The sequence below is a fragment of the Podarcis cretensis genome, assembly GCF_951804945.1.
Source record: "Podarcis cretensis genome assembly, chromosome: 5".
Taxonomy (NCBI): domain Eukaryota; kingdom Metazoa; phylum Chordata; class Lepidosauria; order Squamata; family Lacertidae; genus Podarcis; species Podarcis cretensis.
Genome location: NC_137174.1, coordinates 50111804 through 50133250, shown reverse-complemented (window position 1 = coordinate 50133250; position 21447 = coordinate 50111804). Strand labels below are relative to the sequence as shown.

At 38.5% G+C, this 21447-nt stretch overlaps 3 protein-coding genes across 4 annotated transcripts in view; 2 read left to right on the top strand and 1 right to left on the bottom strand.

Annotated features, from left to right (window-relative positions):
* Positions 1 to 21447, bottom strand: part of HSPA12A (heat shock protein family A (Hsp70) member 12A) — a 320123-nt gene that overhangs the window by 136120 nt on the left and 162556 nt on the right. The window lies entirely within an intron of this gene.
* Positions 1 to 21447, top strand: part of LOC307216431 (pancreatic lipase-related protein 2-like) — a 195371-nt gene that overhangs the window by 109048 nt on the left and 64876 nt on the right. The window lies entirely within an intron of this gene.
* The window catches only part of CCDC172 (coiled-coil domain containing 172), a 29197-nt gene continuing 17088 nt past the window's right edge, over positions 9339 to 21447 (top strand). The window contains 6 exon segments of the mRNA XM_079976780.1: positions 9339 to 9619; positions 10646 to 10731; positions 13634 to 13750; positions 15499 to 15664; positions 18733 to 18834; positions 19706 to 19808. Of these exon segments, the coding sequence (XP_079832906.1) occupies positions 9541 to 9619; positions 10646 to 10731; positions 13634 to 13750; positions 15499 to 15664; positions 18733 to 18834; positions 19706 to 19808 (653 nt within the window). The 5' untranslated portion in view covers positions 9339 to 9540.

Sequence of the window (21447 nt, the reverse complement as noted above, 5' to 3'; positions counted from 1 at the left end):
AAATTTGGACAAACTTGAAACTTTCCTTACTGGGTAGAATTGCTGTTATCAAAATGAATGTATTGCCAAGAATGTTGTTTTTGTTTCAGACGCTACAAATCATTGACAAAATGGACTGTTTTGAGAAGTGGCAAAAAGAAATTTCTAGATTTGTCTGGCAGGGCAAAAAGCCCAGAATAAAATACAAAATTCTTACTGACGCAAAGGAAAGAGGGGGGTTTGCCCTGCCGGACTTCAAGTTATATTATGAAGCAGCAGCTTTTTGCTGGTTGAAGGATTGGCTACTTCTTGAAAACACGGATATTTTGGATTTGGAAGGATATGATAACGTTTTTGGGTGGCATGCATACTTGTGGTACGGTAAGGCTAAAGTGTACAAGACATTTAAAAACCATATTGTCAGGAAAGCATTGTTTAATGTCTGGATGAAATACAAAGATTTATTGGAAAATAAAACCCCTAGGTGGCTCTCACCTATGGAAGCAAAGGCCTTAAAAAAGCTTAATATGGAATCTAACTGGCCAAAATATTGGGAAATTCTGGAGCAGGAGGGAGATAAAATGAAATTGCAAAGTTATGAGAAACTTAAGGATAAGGTGCGAGACTGGTTACATTATTTTCAAATAAGAGAGGCCTATCATTTGGACAGGAAAATTGGTTTCCAGGTGGAAAAATCAAAGTTGGAAACAGAATTGTTAGAACCCAATGCTAAGATATTGTCGAGAATGTATAACTTGCTGTTGAAGTGGAATACTGAGGATGAAACGGTAAAATCTGCTATGATAAAATGGGCACAAGACGTTGGTCATAACATTATGTTTGTTGACTGGGAACAGTTGTGGACCACCGGTATGAAATTCACGGCAAGTATGCCTTAAGAGAGAATATTATGAAAATGATATATAGGTGGTACATGACCCCAGTCAAACTTGCAAAAATCTATCATTTGCCCGATAATAAATGTTGGAAATGCAAAGAAACTGAAGGGACATTCTTTCACCTTTGGTGGACGTGCCCAAGGATCAAGGCTTTCTGGGAGATGATATATAATGAACTGAAAAAGGTATTTAAGTATACCTTCTTGAAGAAACCAGAGGCCTTTCTTCTGGGCATGGTCGGCCAATTGGTGCCAAAGAAGGATAGAACTTTCTTTATGTACGCTACAGCGGCAGCAAGAATACTCATCGCAAAGTATTGGAAGACACAAGATCTACCCACTCTGGAAGAATGGCAGATGCAAGTAATAGACTATATGGAACTGGCTGAAATGACCGGCAGAATTCGAGATCAAGGAGAAGAGCAGGTGGAAGAGGACTGGAAGAAGTTTAAAGTCTATCTACAAAAACACTGTAAAATCTTTGAATGTTGAGGACATTGAAAAGGAAAGAAGGGGTTCTAGTGACTGAGTTAAATAAGAGCATAAAGGGAGGGATCAAGAATCAAAATGAACAAAGATTGAGCTTGCTGAACTAATTATTACATAGAATACAAGATCGGGAGGCGGGTGGAAGTAAGGAAAATAAGGTTTTGAAGGTTATAATTGGAAAGTGAGGGATTTTTTTATGTTTTTATATGTTAAAATCTCCTTTTTTCTCTTCTTCTTCTTTTTTTTTTTTTTGTCTATGTTTTCTTTTCTTTTGTAATGTTTGTGAAAATTTTTCTTTTTGTAATGTTTGTGAAAATTTGCTTTTTTGTTCTTTTTTGTGAAAAATGCAATAAAAATTATTTAAAAAAAAAAAAAAAATCTGGTGCTCTGATAGTAAATACACTAGGCTGGTTCAGATGTAATGCTAAGCCATAGTTTAGGCAAAGCATAATTTAATTCTACAAGAATGAAGCGAGGGGGCCCTAAGATCACACACTCCACTGCCTGCTGCCCAAGCATGGACGTTAGGAGTTTAGAAGCTTTCATCTCTATTTAAATCAAACACAGTTCTATATATCATCTGAATTTGGACAAACTGTGCTCATTTATAACTATGGTTTGCTGAAACAAGCTTTACCACAGTTTAGAGCTCAGCCATAATGCTAAACTGTTGCTAATCTAAAATGGTATTGCAAGTTTCTGATCTCTCTTCATGGCCACAGCAGAGGAGGTAAGGGAATGGGGAAATACACAAGTACTGTGACTCATCCTAATAATGTTATGCACGGTTTAATATTACCTGTGAGCCCTTCAATTTACTTAGAAATAAGTACCAGTAATTTCCATGGTGATTAATTCCAAAAAGGGAGTGATCCTAAATACACCTGAGAGTGCTGTGACAAGTAAATGAAGCATGGGTCTAAAACCCTTCCACGTGTGGCTGGGGGACGTTTCTGCAAGGGGAGTTGAAGGAGGAAGTGTTGGCCAAAAGGAAGGAGTAAAAGCTCTCCCCTCACCCACAAATTTCCTCACAAGTTTGCCTTCTTTGCCTCATTTGCAAAGAGAAGATATAAGGTAGAGACAGAGCATGTTGTTCTGTCATGAAGTTGTGAAATTCAGCACATTCACCTAGACCAGGGGTAGCAAAGATGGTGTCTTCCAAATAATTTGGACTCCCATAATCTCTTACCATTGGCCATTCTGGCTGGACCTGATAGTAGTCAAAACATCTGGAGGACACCACGTTAGCTAACCCTGACCTAGCTCTTCCTTCTATTGAAATTATTCTGCTTTACTTTTAAGTAAATAAAGTAAAAATAGGGATGTAAGGATGCCTTTTTATCGCTAATACCTTTTTAAAAAACTTATGAAAAATGGTTAATACAGCATGAAATATAGGAAGCTTTTTTAAAAATCCAAATGATAGTTTTCCAGAAATGAAGAGTAATAGAAAGCAATAATTTCAATTACAGATGAAAATTATTGGTTGCCAATCACTACCTTGTTCATGTCATAAAGAAATGAGACTCTTCTGTACTAAGAAATGAAAAAAGACTTAATTTTTGGACACTTGCAGTATCAGTGAGGATGTTATTAACAAAGAGACTAGTGACTTTAAAAAAAGATTTACTTCTTGTGGGAAGCACCCTTAGATTTAAAGGAATTGGAATCCACTAGCTTATAGTAAAGTGGATATAGCTCAGTTGTAATTGTCTGAGTTCAGCAGTTTCTGGGAAGCTAAAAAATACAATTTAAAGTAATTCATTTCCAGTCCAAAGGAACAAGTTGATTCAGTGGCATGTTGTAGTACAAACAAATTTACTAACAAAGGACTAAGTTGTGGTTTCAGCCAATCAAATTCATTGGCAATGCACCATTGATTTTGGTAGTAGCAGGATATTGCAGTACATCGAATTAATCTGTTTCTGAAATTGCCCATAACAAACTCCCAATAAACCAAGTTTAGAACTGTCCAATCCAGACATCACTGATGACAGGGACCTGGTTCACCTGTAACGCTAAGCCAAACTATGGCTTAGTGTGGATGAGAATGCATGCTAATGCACAGTGAGCAAAGCACAGCCACTTTGCTTCTCCCCCATTCCTGCTGCCATGCTACTAGGAGCTAAGTCATGGTTTGGTTTAGTGTTTAATCTGAACACTGAACAATGAACACTGAAGCTGGCTTAATCCAAATAAACCATGACCGGCATTCAAGTTTTGTTATTTGGGGAAGACAAACCACAAGCAAAGGTTCAAAAGTAACTTGAAGCCTATCCACAGTTAAGTTCCAGTTGTTGTTGTTTAGTCGTGTCTGACCATTCGTGACCCCATGGACCAGAGCACGCCAGGCACTCCTGTCTTCCACTGCCTCCTGCAGTTTGGTCAAACTCATGCTGGTAACTTTGAGAACACTATCCAACCATCTCGTCCTCTGTCGTCCCCTTCTCCTTGTGCCCTCAATCTTTCCCAACATCAGGGTCTTCTCCAGGAAGTCTTCTCTTCTCATGAGGTGGCCAAAGTATTGGAGCCTCAGCTTCACGATCTGCCCTTCCAGTGAGCACTCAGGGCTAATTTCCTTAAGAATGGATAGGTTTGATCTTCTTGCAGTCCATGGGACTCTCAAGAGTCTCCTCCAGCACCACAATTCAAAAGCATCAATTCTTCAGTGATCAGCCTTCTTTATGGTCCAGCTCTCACTTTCATACATCACTACTGGGAAAACCATAGCTTTAACTATACGGACCTTTGTTGGCAAGGTGATGTCTCTGCTTTTTAAGATGCTGTCTAGGTTTGTCATTGCTTTTCTCCCAAGAAGTAGGCGTCTTTTAATTTCGTGGCTGCTGTCACCATCTGCAGTGATCATGGAGCCCAAGAAAGTAAAATCTCTCACTGCCTCCATTTCTTCCCCTTCTATTTGCCAGGAGGTGATGGGACCAGTGGCCATAATCTTCGTTTTTTTGATGTTGAGCTTCAAACCATATTTTGCACTCCTCTTTCACCCTCATCAAAAGATTCTTTAATTTCTCCTCACTTTCTGCCATCAATGTTGTGTCATCTGCATATCTGAGGTAGCAGGACGAAAATGGGAGAGGAACAAAGCACCTTTGATTTTTCTCTGTTTGCTCCACTCATTTCTCACTTTCTCATACTGTACACTCTAAGGCTAAAGCCATAGATTTATTTAGCATTATGTGTAGATAAAGCCACTCCCTTCCTTTTTAAAATTTATCCATATTTTGGTCCTTTCTGTGTTTGGCTGTGTACTTTTCAAATGTGCCAAGTGTTTAGGATATCTTTGACACACATGGGCCTTCTTCTAAAGATAACACTATGCAGCAGTGGGCAGTTGTTCAAATGCTACTGTTCTTACATATTGGCAAGCTGCAGATTTCTAGAGCAGCTATCCATGGTTGGCTGAGCAGTTTTCAAGGATGGCTGATAATGTCTGAATGGAAGCTCTGACCCCCTTGTTGTTCTTGGCACACGCCTGTCTCGGGAGACAATGGAACAATGCCCTTTCAGGGGTAAAGGCAAACCATTGGAAAGTTACAACACCTGTTGTGGCTGTAGAGACTGATATGGGACAGATAGGCTTTATTGCAGGTGGGGCAGATGACAGCATCCAGTTTTGCTACTACTACAAGTGCACCATGGCATCTCTTCTCTCTGTGCTCCTTCCAGCAGTCATTCCTCCTCTCATCACTGCTGTGGACACACAACCTGACGGTCTATCTCCAGGTACTGCAATCGTCTGCAAGGGATTCCCATATGGCAGGGTTAATGTTGCCAGCCTTCATGTTACGTTTGCAGACATCTTTGTAACACAGAGTTGGTGTGCCAACAGACCTAGCGCCTGAGACCAGCTCTCCATAAAGCATGTCCTTGGGGATCCTGCCATCTTCCAAGCCAGCACGGTCATCTCTAAGACAGAAGTGCGAACATGCTGGGAATATGGGCTTGGGAGAGTGCATCTTTGTTTGAGACTCTGTCCTGCCATGTGATGCCCAAAATCTTCCTGACACAGCACACTGATGCATTGCTCCTGTCATGTGTAAGTTGCCTGTGACTCACTTCCATAAAGAAGCATGCTCAACACATAAGCCTGGTAAACCTTCATCTTTGTATTAAACGTTAGCTTTTTGCTGAGGTGAGCCATTTCCTAATACAAAGATGAAGGTTTACCAGGCTTATTTTTTTATAAGTTTTTTTATTCAAAATTAAAACAAAACATATTATCCAAAAACATATCATCCTTGTTTTCCCCCTATTTTTCCTCCCTCCCACACAACCCCTACCCCCACCCCCGACTTCCCTCAGTTCCAGTCTTTGGTTTCTCTGAGACTGCTGTTTTCTGCATGTTACAAAGTTGTATAGATCCTCAAACTATTTAGCTGATTATTATCAATAAAAAGTTTGTGAATGTTTATTCAAAACCTGCCAAGGAGTCCAGTTCAGGCTTACGTGTTGAGCATGTCCAACTCAATGTCAATGGAGAGGTTGCTGGTTATGATGGAATCCAGGTTGACAAAATCGTCTACCAACTCAAGCACATGGTCACCAATGCTGGTGTGTGGAGTGACAACGACATCCTGACCCAGGATGTTGGTCTTTGTTAGGCTGATGATGAGGCCAAACTCATAGATGAAATAAAATAAATGCTGGAACTATCAGACACTGGGCATGCAATAAATCCTCTACAGGGATCGCTCATACAATTCTAGTACTGAGTACATAAGCCTAGTCCTAAAGCAATATACACACTCTGCAAATATTTATGAATCCATTTCAGTTTAGAAATCTGTTTTGGCAGGTACACTGGATCTGAGTAGGAGTTCCACAAAACAGAAATATGGGAAGAGAGGCATTTGCTCCAGTGAACAAAGGGGGGAAATGGCATTTATTTATTAGACTGGATTGGTAAAAAGCCCAATGCATAAGTTTTAAGTAATAACATTTGCAAGAATTATATAACAAGACTAGGTGATGTGAAAGAATATGAAAGGAAGCAAAGGTTACTGTAATAATATTACAATACTTAGCATTTCTGAGAGATATGCATTATCTTCTCAAACATTAAGATTTAAGGGCTTGTTTGCATTAGAACTTGGCGCTATGAGTATCAAACATTGCCCATTGCCCATTACTATCCTAGTAATAATCTACACATTGACCTACTTTAATTGTTTATCTGAAAACAGGATGTTACACAACATAAGCTTACATTGGCTGACTGCAAAAGTAAATTATGAGTTCTAAAGTACATTAGGAAAAAACATGACCTGATTACAGCTCTTTGATTCAGATTCAGATGTAGATGGTAGCATGGAGGTACTTTCGCAACCTACAAGATAAAACTGAATCATTCTTTGGGCAAGGCAAATGTTTACAAAAATCTTACTGTTTATTTTTAAGATGTACAATAAAATTGTCATTAACAGCCTGAGCTATGCTGTTTTCCAAACTATTTGGCCACTAACTTGCAACCCTTTATGTATATTTTTCATTATATATACGGTATACATATAGAGAGAGAAAGAGAGAGAGAGAGAAATATTCCTGCTGAACTAAAAACAAAGATATACATAACATAAAACTGTAGATATATATGGAGTCATGAATCAGGAGATCCCTGGTTCAAATGTAGTCTACCTTTCTACAAGCAGCACATTTTTAACACTGCTTGCACATATTTCCTCTTTGTGTCTAAAAGTTCATTTTGTAGTTTTGGTAGCCACTGAAGAAGGGAAGTACATAGGACTTTCAAATGTTGTCATACTATAGGTCCCATCTCACTGGACTATGCTGTCTGGGGTTGATGAGGATTGGAGCCAAACAATATTTGGAGGCGCATAGGTCCCCATCCATGAGACAGATGCTGCTCAACACAGGCAGTATTTGTGTGAAGTGATTCCCCACATGGCTTAATCAGTTTCTTGCATGCCAGAAAGTTACCTCCTCTGAAAATAGAGTGACTAGCTGCTGTAGTTGAAACTGTGTGAACCACAGTACAGGGGACATATGGGGTTCTATTCAGCTAAGGTCTAAGTAGAGGGAGGAATTCAATGATGCACTACGCAAAGCACAAGCATTTCAGTTTGTCAGATGAAACAATCCTTCCTCTCCTCCCGCTGCATGCTATTCTAGGGGTTCTCTGGACCACCCCCTCCCCAGAGCCATTTTTGGGGTGAGCAGAGGGAAAGTAGAAGAGATAATCCTTGTACAGGGCATCTGTTGACTGGTTCATTAGACATCTGAAGGCAGCCCTGTACAGGGAAGTTTCTGATGTTTGATGTTTTACTGTGTTTGATGCTTTAATTTGTTGGAAGTCGCCCAGAGTGGCCCAGTCAGATGGGCGGCTTATTATTATTATTATTATTATTATTATTATTATTATTATTATTCCCACTGAAAAGAATGTCATTTAGTTATGTCTATTAACTTGAATGGGTCTACTCTGAGTAGGATGTACATTGAATACAAACCATTGCTTCCAACACACAAGGGATCCATGTGGTGCTTCATTCTGACAGCAATCGTGCTGTGAAAATAATGTCTAAAGCAGTCCACAGATATTTAACTTTCTTCTTTTACTGACAATCTGTTCCTGTGTCTACCAAGCCCAGCAGGAGCAACTTTTTCACAGCTTGATCAAGGCACCAGCTGATCCCTTAGCAATATCATCTTCAAAATGTTGGAAAATGTCTCCTCCATCTTGAGCCAGGCGTACCATTATGCTCTCTCCTAATTTTACACCAATCTTTTTCAAGTATATCAAGACATCCTAAAGCTCCATTTTTGCCTATATTCTTCATTTGACCTTTAAGGGTGAAAAGCTTCACTGCTGTTTTTTTTTTAAAAAAAATATATAGTTTCCTACAAGTTCACCTTCAAAACCCTTTCCCTTACCTTGCTTGTTCTACTACATTTAAAAAAGAAAAAGAAGAGAAAGCTTTGCTTCCAAGTAAGATAGGCAGATAGGTAGCAGGTGAAAAAAAAAGACAAAAGTGCTCTCCACCATGAATTAATCCCATGTTCATATTCCGTTTCTCACTCTTTTCTTTAAATTGAAGCACTATTCTAACTAGTCTTTTCACTCAATTAAAATTGATCATATAATTTATACAGCACAAACCTATGTCTATTCACAAATAAGTTCCATTTTGTTCTATGCCATTCACTCTGAATTAAATGTGTAAAGAATTGCTGCCTTACAGGGCAACTCTATACAAGTGCATTGAAAAGCAAATCCCATTGATCTCAATGGAGCTAACTTCTGAGCAAGTGGTCACTCCCATCCTTACAGTACAATCCCATATACAGTATGCCTGTTTCTAGGTAAGTGGATGTAGGGCTGCAGTCTTATCAGCCGACTACTCAGTTTTATTTGGATATGAGCAAAACAGACAATCGGAAGCAAATAATAAACTAAAACCGTACTTTTTCAGATAATATATGCTGTGCATAAGATAGGACTCCTATTCCACGATAGTGCTTGCCATCTACCGTTTCTATCAGTAATTATTTAAAAAGTACTTCTTTTTTTAACTACAACCTGGTATTTTGTTGTATCTCACCGATAGGCTTTATTGTGATTTAAATTTAAGTAAGCCACCTTGAGATGAGCGGAAGCCTCAGAAAGAAAAAAGGTTAAGACACTTTGTAAATGCACTACACACCTAACCTCGCAAATAAGAATGTAAATTGAGCAGGGAGAATTGCTGACTGTACCACTTCAAAGCAGCAACTGTAAGGCCATGTTTCTGAATACTCCCCCGTCATAAAAAATAATTCCTGGATGTAAATAAATTAACACACCAAGGTGAGGAACTATGATAAAACTTTCTCCATCGTGTGCTAGTTCTGGTCATGCAAGGCATTTGTTTGGGGTTTTTGGTTTTTTTTGGGTGAAGGGAATATAAAAGGTAACCCCCGCCAGAAGTGTGAAGTGGCTCTGTCCAGATTTCTACCAGCTCAGCCCCTGTTATGGACAGAGCCGCCTCACAGGAAGAGGGAAGAGGCGGCTGGGTGGTTCTGTGTGGGCGAGGAGCAAAGGAACAAAATACAAGTAGTTGCCAAGGCACCACTTTCAAGCAAGCTCCCTCATATTTGAGCTCAGCGCTCTGGCTGAAAAGGGCATTTCTCGTTTTCCCTTTCCAGGAGACACAGCTAAAATGAACCTAGGCTCCTTGTTCCAGTATATCTTCCTGACGGAGCAAAAAGTAGAGAGCATGCAGCGTCTCATGCATCAAGGTTGGTGGCCACACCATCCTTGTGGAATTTGAAGCAAGCGCTTGTCATCTGGGCACACGTTAAATGAACCAAATTAATCCCCTCGACCCACCTAATGTGTTTCTGTTTTTTTGTTTTGTTTTAAATGCCTACCTCAATCCTGGGTTACTCTGCGTAATAAGTGTTCACAGCACCAGAAAACGGGAATAGAGGCTGGACATTTTTGTCTCACAGCTCCAGTTCTATGAATCCTAGACTTGAGCTTTTTAAATGAAAACTGAGAACCAGGGAATTATGGGGTTTTTTGGGGGGAGGGCCTGTCCTCTCACCCCATCCTGGGGCATTCATGAGTTACAGTAAAAATGCAAAATAGGCAATTTAAATGGTATGCAAAACACTATGGGGCTCACTTTTGAGGAAGTATAAACAACTTTGGATTGTGTCCCCTTCTCTGATTATCTTCTTTTGATTTTAGAGAAGTTGTGTGAGACTCTTACTGAGTGAAGCACAACTCTGGGAAATGAGCTTTTTTATGGCTAGCCACAAATAACTTCTAACTAGAACAGCTTACTGAGTTCAGATGAGGCTGTGTGATTCTTCTTGGCATTGACTTCAGACTTATTTCATTCCACTTTTACTTTGTATACCACCTTTCTGTATATGCACAAGGCAATTAAAAGCTGAAGAAACAACAAAATACTGTATACAGCAAACATCACTCACCTTATAACAGTCTGATCCCATACAAATAAGTCATAATAAAATATGACTTTAAAATAAACAACTTGAATCCAATAATCAAATATTTAGTAATCAATTAGAATATACAATAGTACACAATAAAATTAACTCTCATACATAACTCATACATAACTCTCAATACATAAAAGAAACATGCAACCTTCAACTTCATAGTAAATTTCCCACTGTAAAATGTCCCTCACTAATGAAACTTTTGCAGCCCTATTTTTTACTTTTGCAGCAAATTTTATAATACTGCTTGCACAAATATCTTCTTTGTGTCTAAAAGTTCATTTTGTGTTGCAGTTAAACAGGAAATAACCCTAGCTAATGAAAGAGCTAAACAACTAACAGAACAACTGGATGGAGAAAAAAGAAAGTTGGAATCAGAGGTACAGAGGATAGCAATTAGAATGATAGATTAAAGAAAATTGGCCATCTATGGTTTTTTAAACTTTTGGGGGTATTGTTTTTGTTTGTTTTGTTTATATTGTAAACAGTCCTGTGATCCCCGGATGAAAGGTGGTATTGAAATTTATTTATTTATACATACATACATACATACATACATACATACATACTATGTCATTTTAGTGAAGAACATTTTGAGGGCAATTCAAACCAAATCTAGTAGCTGCCTGGTTTCTAGGAATGTCCGGAGTTCCCACATGAAAAAAGCCCACAATGTTTCAACCCTGTTCAGTAGGCCTTTTTTGCTGAACACCACAAATCTGTAGGAAAAGCCAAATAGATATAATATGGAAAGACAGAATTTACAGAGCTGTGCAGAAGTATGTATTAGGTTGACATCACATAGAGTATTTTACATGACCTCTGCCTTAACAGTAAACCCAGGTCACAAAACAGGAGCCCCATTGTCCTTTCTGCCAGATTACACAATGACAGTCATTGTGTTGCTGCTTGTAAAACTAATTTGTGACAATCATAATTCTATTTTCATGTCACTAATTTGCTATTGACTCATTCTAATTTACAGTTATGGTTTCCATGGTAGATACAGAGGGTTGTGAAAGTGAGGGAACAATTACTGTGAATTACTAATGAGGAAAACTGGAAAAGCGTTCCTAAAGCAATTAAAGCTTTAAACCCATAGAATTAATTACATGAAGGTCAATGCCTATTAACTTGCATGTTTAGTTAGTATCAGGTTTTTTTAAAGACTACACCTTATAAGTGTAGGAAAAGCCAATATGCATTGCCTTCACTGGATTAAATAAATACTGAACGCTATTAAAATTGGCATGACTTATCTCCCCCCCCCCGCCCCGAGTACAGAAATATAACCTTATGCCAGTCTCTCTGGAGATCTCTAGTGTAATATATATTAAGCACTGAGCAATGCTGCTCACATAAGTTCCTTTTCCAAATTCCTATAAGTTTTACTCCACATTTTTATATGTCTAGGAATTTGCACAGTCTCATATCTGTAAATATAGGGGCACAGCAAAAAACCCAAAAAACCTCATGTAGCTGAACCTCAGAGTTCAAAGATGTTTTGACATCTATTTCACAGAGACTGCTTGTGGTCAAGGAAATGCTCCCAGGAAATATAAATTTTTGGTGTGTTCTGAAAAACTAGGTAGCATGTAATTAGAACTTGAATTATAGCATTTTGCCTTTCAAGGTTCAATGCTTCCTTTTCAAAAATGCTGCTCTAAAGACTATATTGAATAGGTAGTTTAGGGATCAGTCCCATACTGAAGATCCACTGAATGGTCTGGCTGGCCAGCCAGAAAACCCCTTTCTCAGCAGCCAGTATTGCAGTGGGATGTGATGGCTGAAGGAGAGATCACCATCTCTTCTCTACCAGCTTACTCTTTTATTTCCAATATTCCTGCAGAAAGGGGCAGCCACTTCATTAACAGTTGATTGCAGGAGCCTTAGAAGGCACAGATCGCTGTGTAGATAGGTGCCTTCAATGACTCTTCTTGGGTGCAGAGGGTCTCCTGTATTGTTTTAAGAGGACTCACTTCTGCTGCTCAGTAGAGAGTGGAGGATGCCCATGCAAAGCAGCAAAAGAGTAGCTACATTATCCAGGGTACTACTAGCATTCTCCCCAGGCAGTGGCATCAATTTTATCTTTTGCGCAATATGGAGGAGTGACATACTCCATTCTGTGCTTAGTAGAAGAAGAGAGAGGTGTAAGTAAGGACAAGCCTATTCAAGGCTCATGTGTGCATGCCTGCACTGGTTGTACTTGCAACTATAAGATGCAAACAGGAGTGTTTGCCTAGTCATACTCACAACATCGCTGATCTGGGTTACCCTCCTGAGGACTCAGATATTGGGAATAACTAAGGTGCCCAACCCCCAAACCCTTCAATGTGGCCTGAGGAAGTAAATTCTCAGTTACCAAGGTAAATAAGCAGACTCTTTGTAAGAATGGAGGGGTTGGTGGGAAGGGGAGGGGGAATGTCAAATGCAGGAAAGAGGAGAGCTTGCCATTAACTTGTGAACTTTTCATTTGTTAATTTGTAGTTATATAAACATGTACTCAGTAAACTTTAATCCTTTTTTTAAAGACCCAGCTTGTTTTTTTTTGTTTTGTTTTCTGCTATTTGAACATGCCTAATTACTATGCTGCTGTAAAGAATAAATGAAGGAAAGGGAGAAGAAAACTCTCCTGTGTTGCAATTCTTTTAGGATGGAGGTGTCAGGGAAGACCAGGCCTGACAGGAGGTGCTTCTGAGAGTTTAGTCCTTGGTTGCAGTCACATGAGGAGGATATCCTAAGGGACATTTGGGGGCACTGTATTCTTCTAGAGGTTAAAATATTGGAAACTTTTAATTTAGATTCCCTGTTGTTCCCCATTGCTTTGGCTTCTGATGGTGGCAGCAATAATGCCAAGTTTGTATCAGTAGTGAGGGAACCTTTTGGTCAGGTAAAACTGAGTACCCACAACCTGATTTAGAAACAAATTCTAAGTTTAGAAACAATTGTAGAAACAAAACCTATGTAGTGGTTAGGTCATAGCTGTCCAGACAGAACCTGGTGGGCCTACAAGTGTGTCTGCACAACCCTAACCTCTTGGCCACCCTGCCCTATCCCAATGCTGTCTTTGGTGAGAGTGACTCCATGGTGCTGCTCCTTGAAACCAGCCACTACTGCTTATGTATGGTTAATTAAATCACAGAACAGCATAAGAATACAGTTTCTAAAGACCTCACATTGCTAGAGTTCTGATGCAAAGGGCCCTGCATATGTAAAATAACTTTGTATAACTACAACTGTAGTTTTTTTAATGACTCTTTTTAAAATTTGGTTTTTTTACAGGCTCAATTGCTATCTAGAAAGCTATTAGACTTGGAGCTTTTGAAGAAAAGAGAAGAGGGCTTAGAAAGCCAGAAAGCTGAACTTCTTAATCAGAAGAGTATTCTGCTTGAAACATTTGTATGTTCTCAGTGAGACTGTTCTAGACCAGAAATCTTCAACCTTTTGACACCCAGCATTAGCTAAATTGTACATGAGCTGATATTTGAACACAAAAGGCCCAGGATCTTTGTCCCCAGTCCAGCTCAGGGTTTGTTTGTTTTGAATATGTCCTATTGAAAGCAGCTGAACAAGTTCATTGTAACAAAGTTCTCCCATAGCTTTCAGTGGGTTTTGGCGATAACTAGCTGAACAGTACAAACCTCTGTAGTGGCCCAACCACACACATTCTCAGCCTCATTCCTTAGGCCCTCTGGGGCAGAAGGCAAACAGCAGGCAAAAATGTTCTCTGAGCTGAGTCAGCCTGCAGCTGGCGTACTGATTGGGCCCACATTGGTGCTGCCAACTGACAGCACTGGTGCTGGATCAAGATCTAGCAGACCCCAGGCTGGCTCAGCTCCACCATACCTCTGGAATGGGGCTTTCCAAAGGGCTACTGTTAGTAGGAGTCCTGCCTGACAGCCTTTTCAGTGGGCAGAATGAGGAGATCCATGCACACAAAGTGATACTAGGAATGTAGATGAACCCAAAGAACTCACATTTTTCAAATTTTTTTGAGATTTGTCAAGAGTTATTAATATTTACTAACTAAGGATTCGGTCCAAGCAGGACTAAGCCCAATGCAGCCCAATGAGACTTACTCAGTGAGTAGATATGTATAGGTTTCCACTATTAAATTTCAAATATTTTCTTAACATTAAGCATCTATTTCTTTTCAATCAGAAAGCACCTTGCTTTAAACCTTTTTGGCCCTTCTTCATCATAAGAGGCCCAAACCACCATTTGCAATCTGTAAAATGAAGCTTCTAGCAGCTCTTTGCTCTCTGGCAACTTTCAGGGCCAGTATGGCTGTGTCAAAAAAACACACCCAAGCACTTCACAGAAATCAGTGCACTGTCTTCATGCCATATATGTTACAAAAAAATTAAGAAGGGGATCCACAAATTCATGTTTTGATTAGTCATGTGTTTCTTGCAAGAGTCTCCTGAACACCATGTGTTATCTTACATGGGATGACCACCTCATAACACCACCTGATTGGCAGGAGCAGCTGAGATCATAACAGAATGAGCTTTTCAGACCATGTTGGTGGAAGGCAAGACAAATACCTTACATTAAGTACGCTTAATTATAGAAAAAGTTCACAGACAGGAACATGACACTGAAATATTCAGATAAAGGCATTATTGGAGGGAGACTTCAGAGTCTTCGAGCCCTGCATAAGCGAACAAGTTATAGTAGATCTTAGGAAAATGCATGTTTCATTCATTTCCATAGCACGTTCAGAGTGAATATTTACAACGTCTATGTTCACAAAAAAATCTTTGTGAATGAAGAAGTTCCCATATTTCCTGTAGTCAATTCAAACATCAAACATATGTCTTTAATCAAACATACATTGGGCATTAGAATTTTTGTTGCTGTTGGTGGTTTTGTTTGTAATTGAAATCTGTGCTTTATTTTATATTGTTTTGATTTTATTGTTTAATGTGGTTTACATTTTGCATATTTGCACCCTGGGTTGATTCTAAATACTTAGAATAAATAACAGGTAATCTTTTACATGTCTCTAAACATACATTCATATATAATTTTCATATATAGTATTCATATATAGTTTTCTATTGTATTTTAACGAAGTCTTCTTTCTTTCTTTCTTTCTTTCTTTCTTTCTTTCTTTCTGTTACTTTATTTTATGTCACCATTAGATGGGTACAAAGAAAAAAATTGCCATAGAAGATGAGAGATTTTTGAAGGAAATTACAGAGTTCAACAGTGAATATGGGTTAACATCCAAAAGGGAGCTTTTAATTAAAAAAAGAGTCAAGGCTGAAATATGTGAATTAGAGGAAAAAGAAAATGTTTTGAGAAATGGTATGTCTTGAATTTAATTATTTTATCTTGGACTATCTGAGAATATAAATGACTATGTTGCAGTTCCATGACACTACAATTTCACAATTTTCTTCCAAGCTGAAAAGTCCCATTAAATTGTAAGGTAATGATTTTCCTAGAGTGAAGAACAGCATGCTATACTGGAGCACCAAGCATGTTTCTTGTTGCAGGGAACATTAAGTGCATGGTACTCTAACATATTAAGATTGCTGAACATGACAGGTGGTCAGAGATAAGACTCTTACCTGTCCTTGCCCCAGTCGCAATCCCATCCATGAGTCACTGCTAAAGATTGAAGAGAATAGTTGTTGTATACAGTTTTCTGTTTTTCACTACTAAACATCAGACATTGCAAATATTTATTGCAAGCCAGTTTGAGCTTTAGCTAGCATAGATAACACTGAATTAAAAATGCCTTTGCATTTTTCATTCATGAACTGTAATTACATGTGTTGCTAGCAAATCAAAAGCCTAACTTCTATAGTTTGTCTTTTCTAACAAATGCACAAAATACTGTCCTCCCCACCAAGAATACGTCTTCTCCTTCTACACTATAATCCTCTGCCTGTCCTCACATACGGGTGCAAGGCAGCAAACAATCACAAAAATACAGTAGTAGAATCTGCCACTGTTGTTGCTTTGGGAGCTGCTGCCAAATCTATTCCTGCAATTCAAAAGCCACTGTAACTGCTTAGCCCTCTGTAGCTGACCATTGCTTCCTTAAGCAATAGTATGTGACAGTATGCAGCCAGTAAGATACTACTTTGGAAATTATATTACATGTCACATTGCTCAAGGCAATGAAATATGGAACATGCACACACTGCATTATGGCCCAATTAGATCCCTAGCTTGCAGGGGCCAGGCCTTGCATCAGTCCCGCCCCTCATTTGCCCAGGGGCCCCCAGATACCTGGTTTGCACCACATCAAGGTCTAATGATGGCCAACACGTATTAGTTGCTTCACAACTGACTGATGGCAACTAGCATTCCAACAACAAAGACTGATGGAAAAAACGCTACAGTCTACTGCTATGCCAGCCCCACTTACTTGCTGTAAACCAAGTAAAGTTGTATTTCAGCTGACAAACACAACATGTTTCCCCCCTACACTAACAAGCTGCAACATCACACATAACTGGATATAATTAGAAACACATGTAAAATTAACTGAGACAAAGAGCAAAGACAAAACACTCCAGAAGTATGGGAAAGGATTTGGCAACACATTTCACAAAAATGTGAACAAATTTATAAGATATGGGTTAAAAAAAATATAAATTAGCATTTCCCTGTTTTTAACACCTGCAACACCTAGCAGTATATGCAGTGGGGCAGTTAATATATGTTGAAGGTGTGGAGCATCAAACACTGTTATGCTTCATAGTGATATTCGTGAACTGAAATGTGATATTCAGGAAGACTATAATAGACAAAATTAAACTCACAGCAGGGTATGGTTTGATGGTAGACCCATTGGTTGTATTGTCTATGTTAAGGCTATGAATTCTTCCTGTGGATACGGAATTGGTAACACATTTGTTAACAGTTGCTCATATAGATATGTTATAATGGGTGGGAGGACCCTTATCTCTGTGTTAGAAGACTGGCTAGTAAGAGTTTGGGAACTGACTCATCTGATAAAATTAGCTAATGTTGTAAGAGTGAGGGCAGGCAGACAACTTGATAAATTATTTACTGAGAATTGGAGCAGTGTTGTTATGTATTGGTGTAACAGAACTGAAGAAAATATTCAACCATACATATTATTGGAAAGAATCTACATAACAATAATTGTTATGCTTCTGTTTTGACACTGCTACCAACTTTGCCTTTTTAAAAAATGTATTTTTAATGTAAAGATTTAACAAAAAATGCAAGTAGCATTTTTGAAGAACTTTGGTTCAGCCCATTAATGCATTGCATAGATGCTCCTAAAGAACTACCCTTTCCCAACAGTACTAGGTACAATACAAACACTGTAATACTCACCCATTCAGAGTCATAATCTTTATTTAAGATGCTTAGACACTCACAGGATCATTGTGCTATTATACGAAAAAAAATGTTGACTCACTCGCCATTGTTCTCCAACAGTAAAACATTTCCCCCCTGTTGGATTGTGCCAATGTAGAACAATTTGCCAGGCTCTCATGGACAGTTTATTGGATTATGGTAACACAGTTCACCTGATGATTTTATCTTGCCTTCTTAGTACAAGGTACTCAAGAATTCAAGAAGCTTTAGAAGGAAAGAATGAGAACCAGCAGTAGTTAATATAACATTGAACAGAGTTCAAACTGTGTTATTAGCTCCTGAACAAATAGAAAGCTGTTAGCTCTCCAACAAAACACATAAACTACAGTGATTGTATACTGCACAGCTGTTGCCATCATACAAATAAATTTTGTTAGCTTTGCTTGCATTTGCAGCTCTTACTTTCGACAAACAGTATGTTGAGTAATTTTGTTGTTGTTGATAATAAATACCCAAGTTTCTAATAAACTAAAAAAGACATGTTCACACTTAGGACCAAATTAAATTTATACATTATATTCTGCCTTTCCACACAAATAGAGCCCAAGCCAGCTGGCAACACCAACACCAACAGAAGTCTAATGGTATCTGTCCACCACTGGAATGAACACCATTGGCAGAATGAATTCCCCCCTTTCTTCACCTGAAGCTACCATGCCCCTGCCCAGTATATTTCCAAAATCTCTAGAGAGTTAGGGGGCTCTCTGGAGAATAATTTTTTGTTGCTGGGCAGAGGGCTACAGTAGGGAGGAGGAGAATTCCACTTGCATGACATTGGATGTCATCCAGAATTACCCAAATTTCTGTGCAATAGTTAAAGCGTACGTATGTCAGTCACTACATAAGAGGTAATTCCATATGGGATTATTAAATGCAGCATAGCCTATATATTTATGGTTACATATGTAATTATTTTTTCAAAACATCTTGAGAAGAGTTGCAACAGAGTTTTTTGGTTATGTGGTGAAACTTAAATCTTTAACCTAATTTTAAAATTATCACTTTCTTAGAAATAGAGTCAATGAAACATGAAAATGCTCAGTTAAAAATGTTTCAGCTGCAGAAGAATGAACTGAAGAAAGATTTGTGTACTTTTCAGAGAAAACTCAAAGGTATATTGTTCACTTGATCACCACCTGATTTGGTGTTCAGACATAGTGTAAGTACATTTGATAAATGATTCTGATCAAGAAACATTCAACAATAGATGAAGGTTTATATCTATATCATGGACTTAATAGTTTTTAAGTTAATATTAATCAAGGCATTAATGAACAAATAATTTAAAGAATATGGATTTAAAACATTTTCTGCCCTTCTTTGCAGCTTTAGCAATACAGACTGCATTGGATCCAAGGCTTTGTTTAAAAATAATGCAGTCATAGAATTGTAGCATTGGAAGGACCCCCAAGGGTCATCTAGTCCAACTGCCTGTAATGCAGGAATCATTCTACATCCTATACTGTATCTTGTGCAAAAGGACCTGCTACACCAAGTCCCACTATTGAAGCTTTGCCTTTCATGCATTTCTCCCATGCACCTGCATATCATTTTTTGTATTCCAGCCTTTAGTATTAATGTGCTTTTGATATATGATCACATATTCTTGTAAGAATGGGAATGACTTAAATACAGCTGAATGTTTTTTATGTCATAAAACTATAATCCAAATTTTTCATTCTAATAATAGGTTCTTTTAATGTGCAGCAAAACAACTGAGAAACATAGAAAGTTGTCTTAGACTAAGGCAGACCATTGGTCCATATGGCTCAGTATTGAGTGAGTTGACTGGCAGTTCCTCCTCAGGGTTTCGGACAGGGTTCTCTCCCATCCTTAGCTGGAGATACCAAGGACTGAAAGCAGGACCTTCAGTATGTGCTCAGCTACATAAACACTCAACTACAGCCCTTCCTTACAGTGTCCATTATATAATAAAATACTGTATTATAAAATCATAATAGAAAGGTATTGTTTCTTTTTCAGATCTTGAAGAAGAAATAAGAGAAGCTAAAAACACCACAAAGTGTTTAGAAACAGAAAAAAATAAAATTTCTGAAAAACCGCAGACCGATCCAGAATGTGCAAGGTAAAGGTATCCTGCCAAAATGCATAGATCTGAGATGAATTTTGTTTTAGCTAACACACGTTCATAATGAAGCAAAATAATAACATGAATCTGGTTGATATGGCGTGTGTGTTTATGTAAGTGACTGTATGGGAGGAAGCATCATGGAGAGCAAAAGGAGGCTCAGTCATTCCCTAAACCTGGCACCTTTTCCATAGGGAATGAAGAATTTTAAAGGGGTAAAGCAAAGGAGATCTGCCAAGCCCCTTTCCTTCTCTTCAAGTGGAGTTGAAGCATGAACAAAATCTTCTAAATGAAATGTTTTGCTTCAGAATTTGTGTGTAGGAGCAAAACCGTATGTATGGAACATACATCAAAAGGGGACTTTAAATGATAATACTAGTTGCAGATCCATAAGCTGATGTGGTACAGCACACCACAGCTTGCTTTTGCATTATTTATTCTATTATGGTACATTAGCTTTTCTGATGTATGAGGTTGTCATCTTCCTTCTGAATAATACACTTCTCCTGGAGTATCTTGCTATTGCAGTGTCATTTAACATTCAATACAGCATGATTAGGAAAGGGGTGTTTACTATGAATATAAACGTGCTGAAGATCAAGGTTAGTTAGTGTCCATGGGCTTGCAAATGACTTACAGCACAATCCTTTGCATGTCTACTCGAAGTTCCCTTTAGGGAAGGGCAGTAACTCAATGGTAGAGCATGAGCCTTGCATGCAAGAGATCCCATGTTCAGTTCCAGCATATCCAGGTAGGGCTGGGGGAAACTCTTGACTGAAATCCTGGAGAGCCTCAGCCAATCAGCTAGATGAACCAATGGTCTGACTCAGCTTAAAACACCTTCCTGTATTCCTAAGGTAAGTGGGTGCAGAATTATAATCTTATTTGAATCAGTAAGATATTCAAATAGTGCAAGGTATGTTTGTTTTTTAATAATTGAAAAAAGTGTTGATGTTTATATGAAAAGTAATGCAATGCAGTTCTGCAATTTGCTGAATATGATGCAAAGCAATTATAAAGAATTGTCAAGATTTATTGATAAATATAGTTACTTATTTTGCAAATCATATGATGAACACCAGAAGACAAAGTGCTACTACCACGTCAAAGATTGCACTTTTGGGAAATCTGCCATTTTACACCTTGGGCTTACTTCAGAGGCAGAACTGGATGAGTGCACCATTATTCAAGATTTTACACATGTATATTGTATTTCCTTAATCTAAGATTGAAGCATCAGTATGCACCTCCTTACCCAAGCCCTTCAAAGGTCTGTGAAGGTGTTTAATTTAAGCCCTATTGATTTCAATTAAAATGCTCCTGCCCTGCTACTGAACAGCATAAAGGCAAGTAGGCAATGATTGTCCAACTCAACAAAATTCAGTTAGACTATGACTGCTCACATTTTACTTTGTAGGGATTGAATAAAGGAACAGCATTAATAATTGTAGATAACATATCACAACAATGATAAACACCATACCAGTTTATTATTTCTGGGTTCCCCATATTCTCTACTGAAATTGGTCCTCTATGGCAGTATTACCTAAATCTTGATACCTCTTCAGCAAAGGCCTTTTCCTGTATTCAAACAGGAAGTACCCTTAACTCAAAAAGATAGATGCTTAGTCAACAG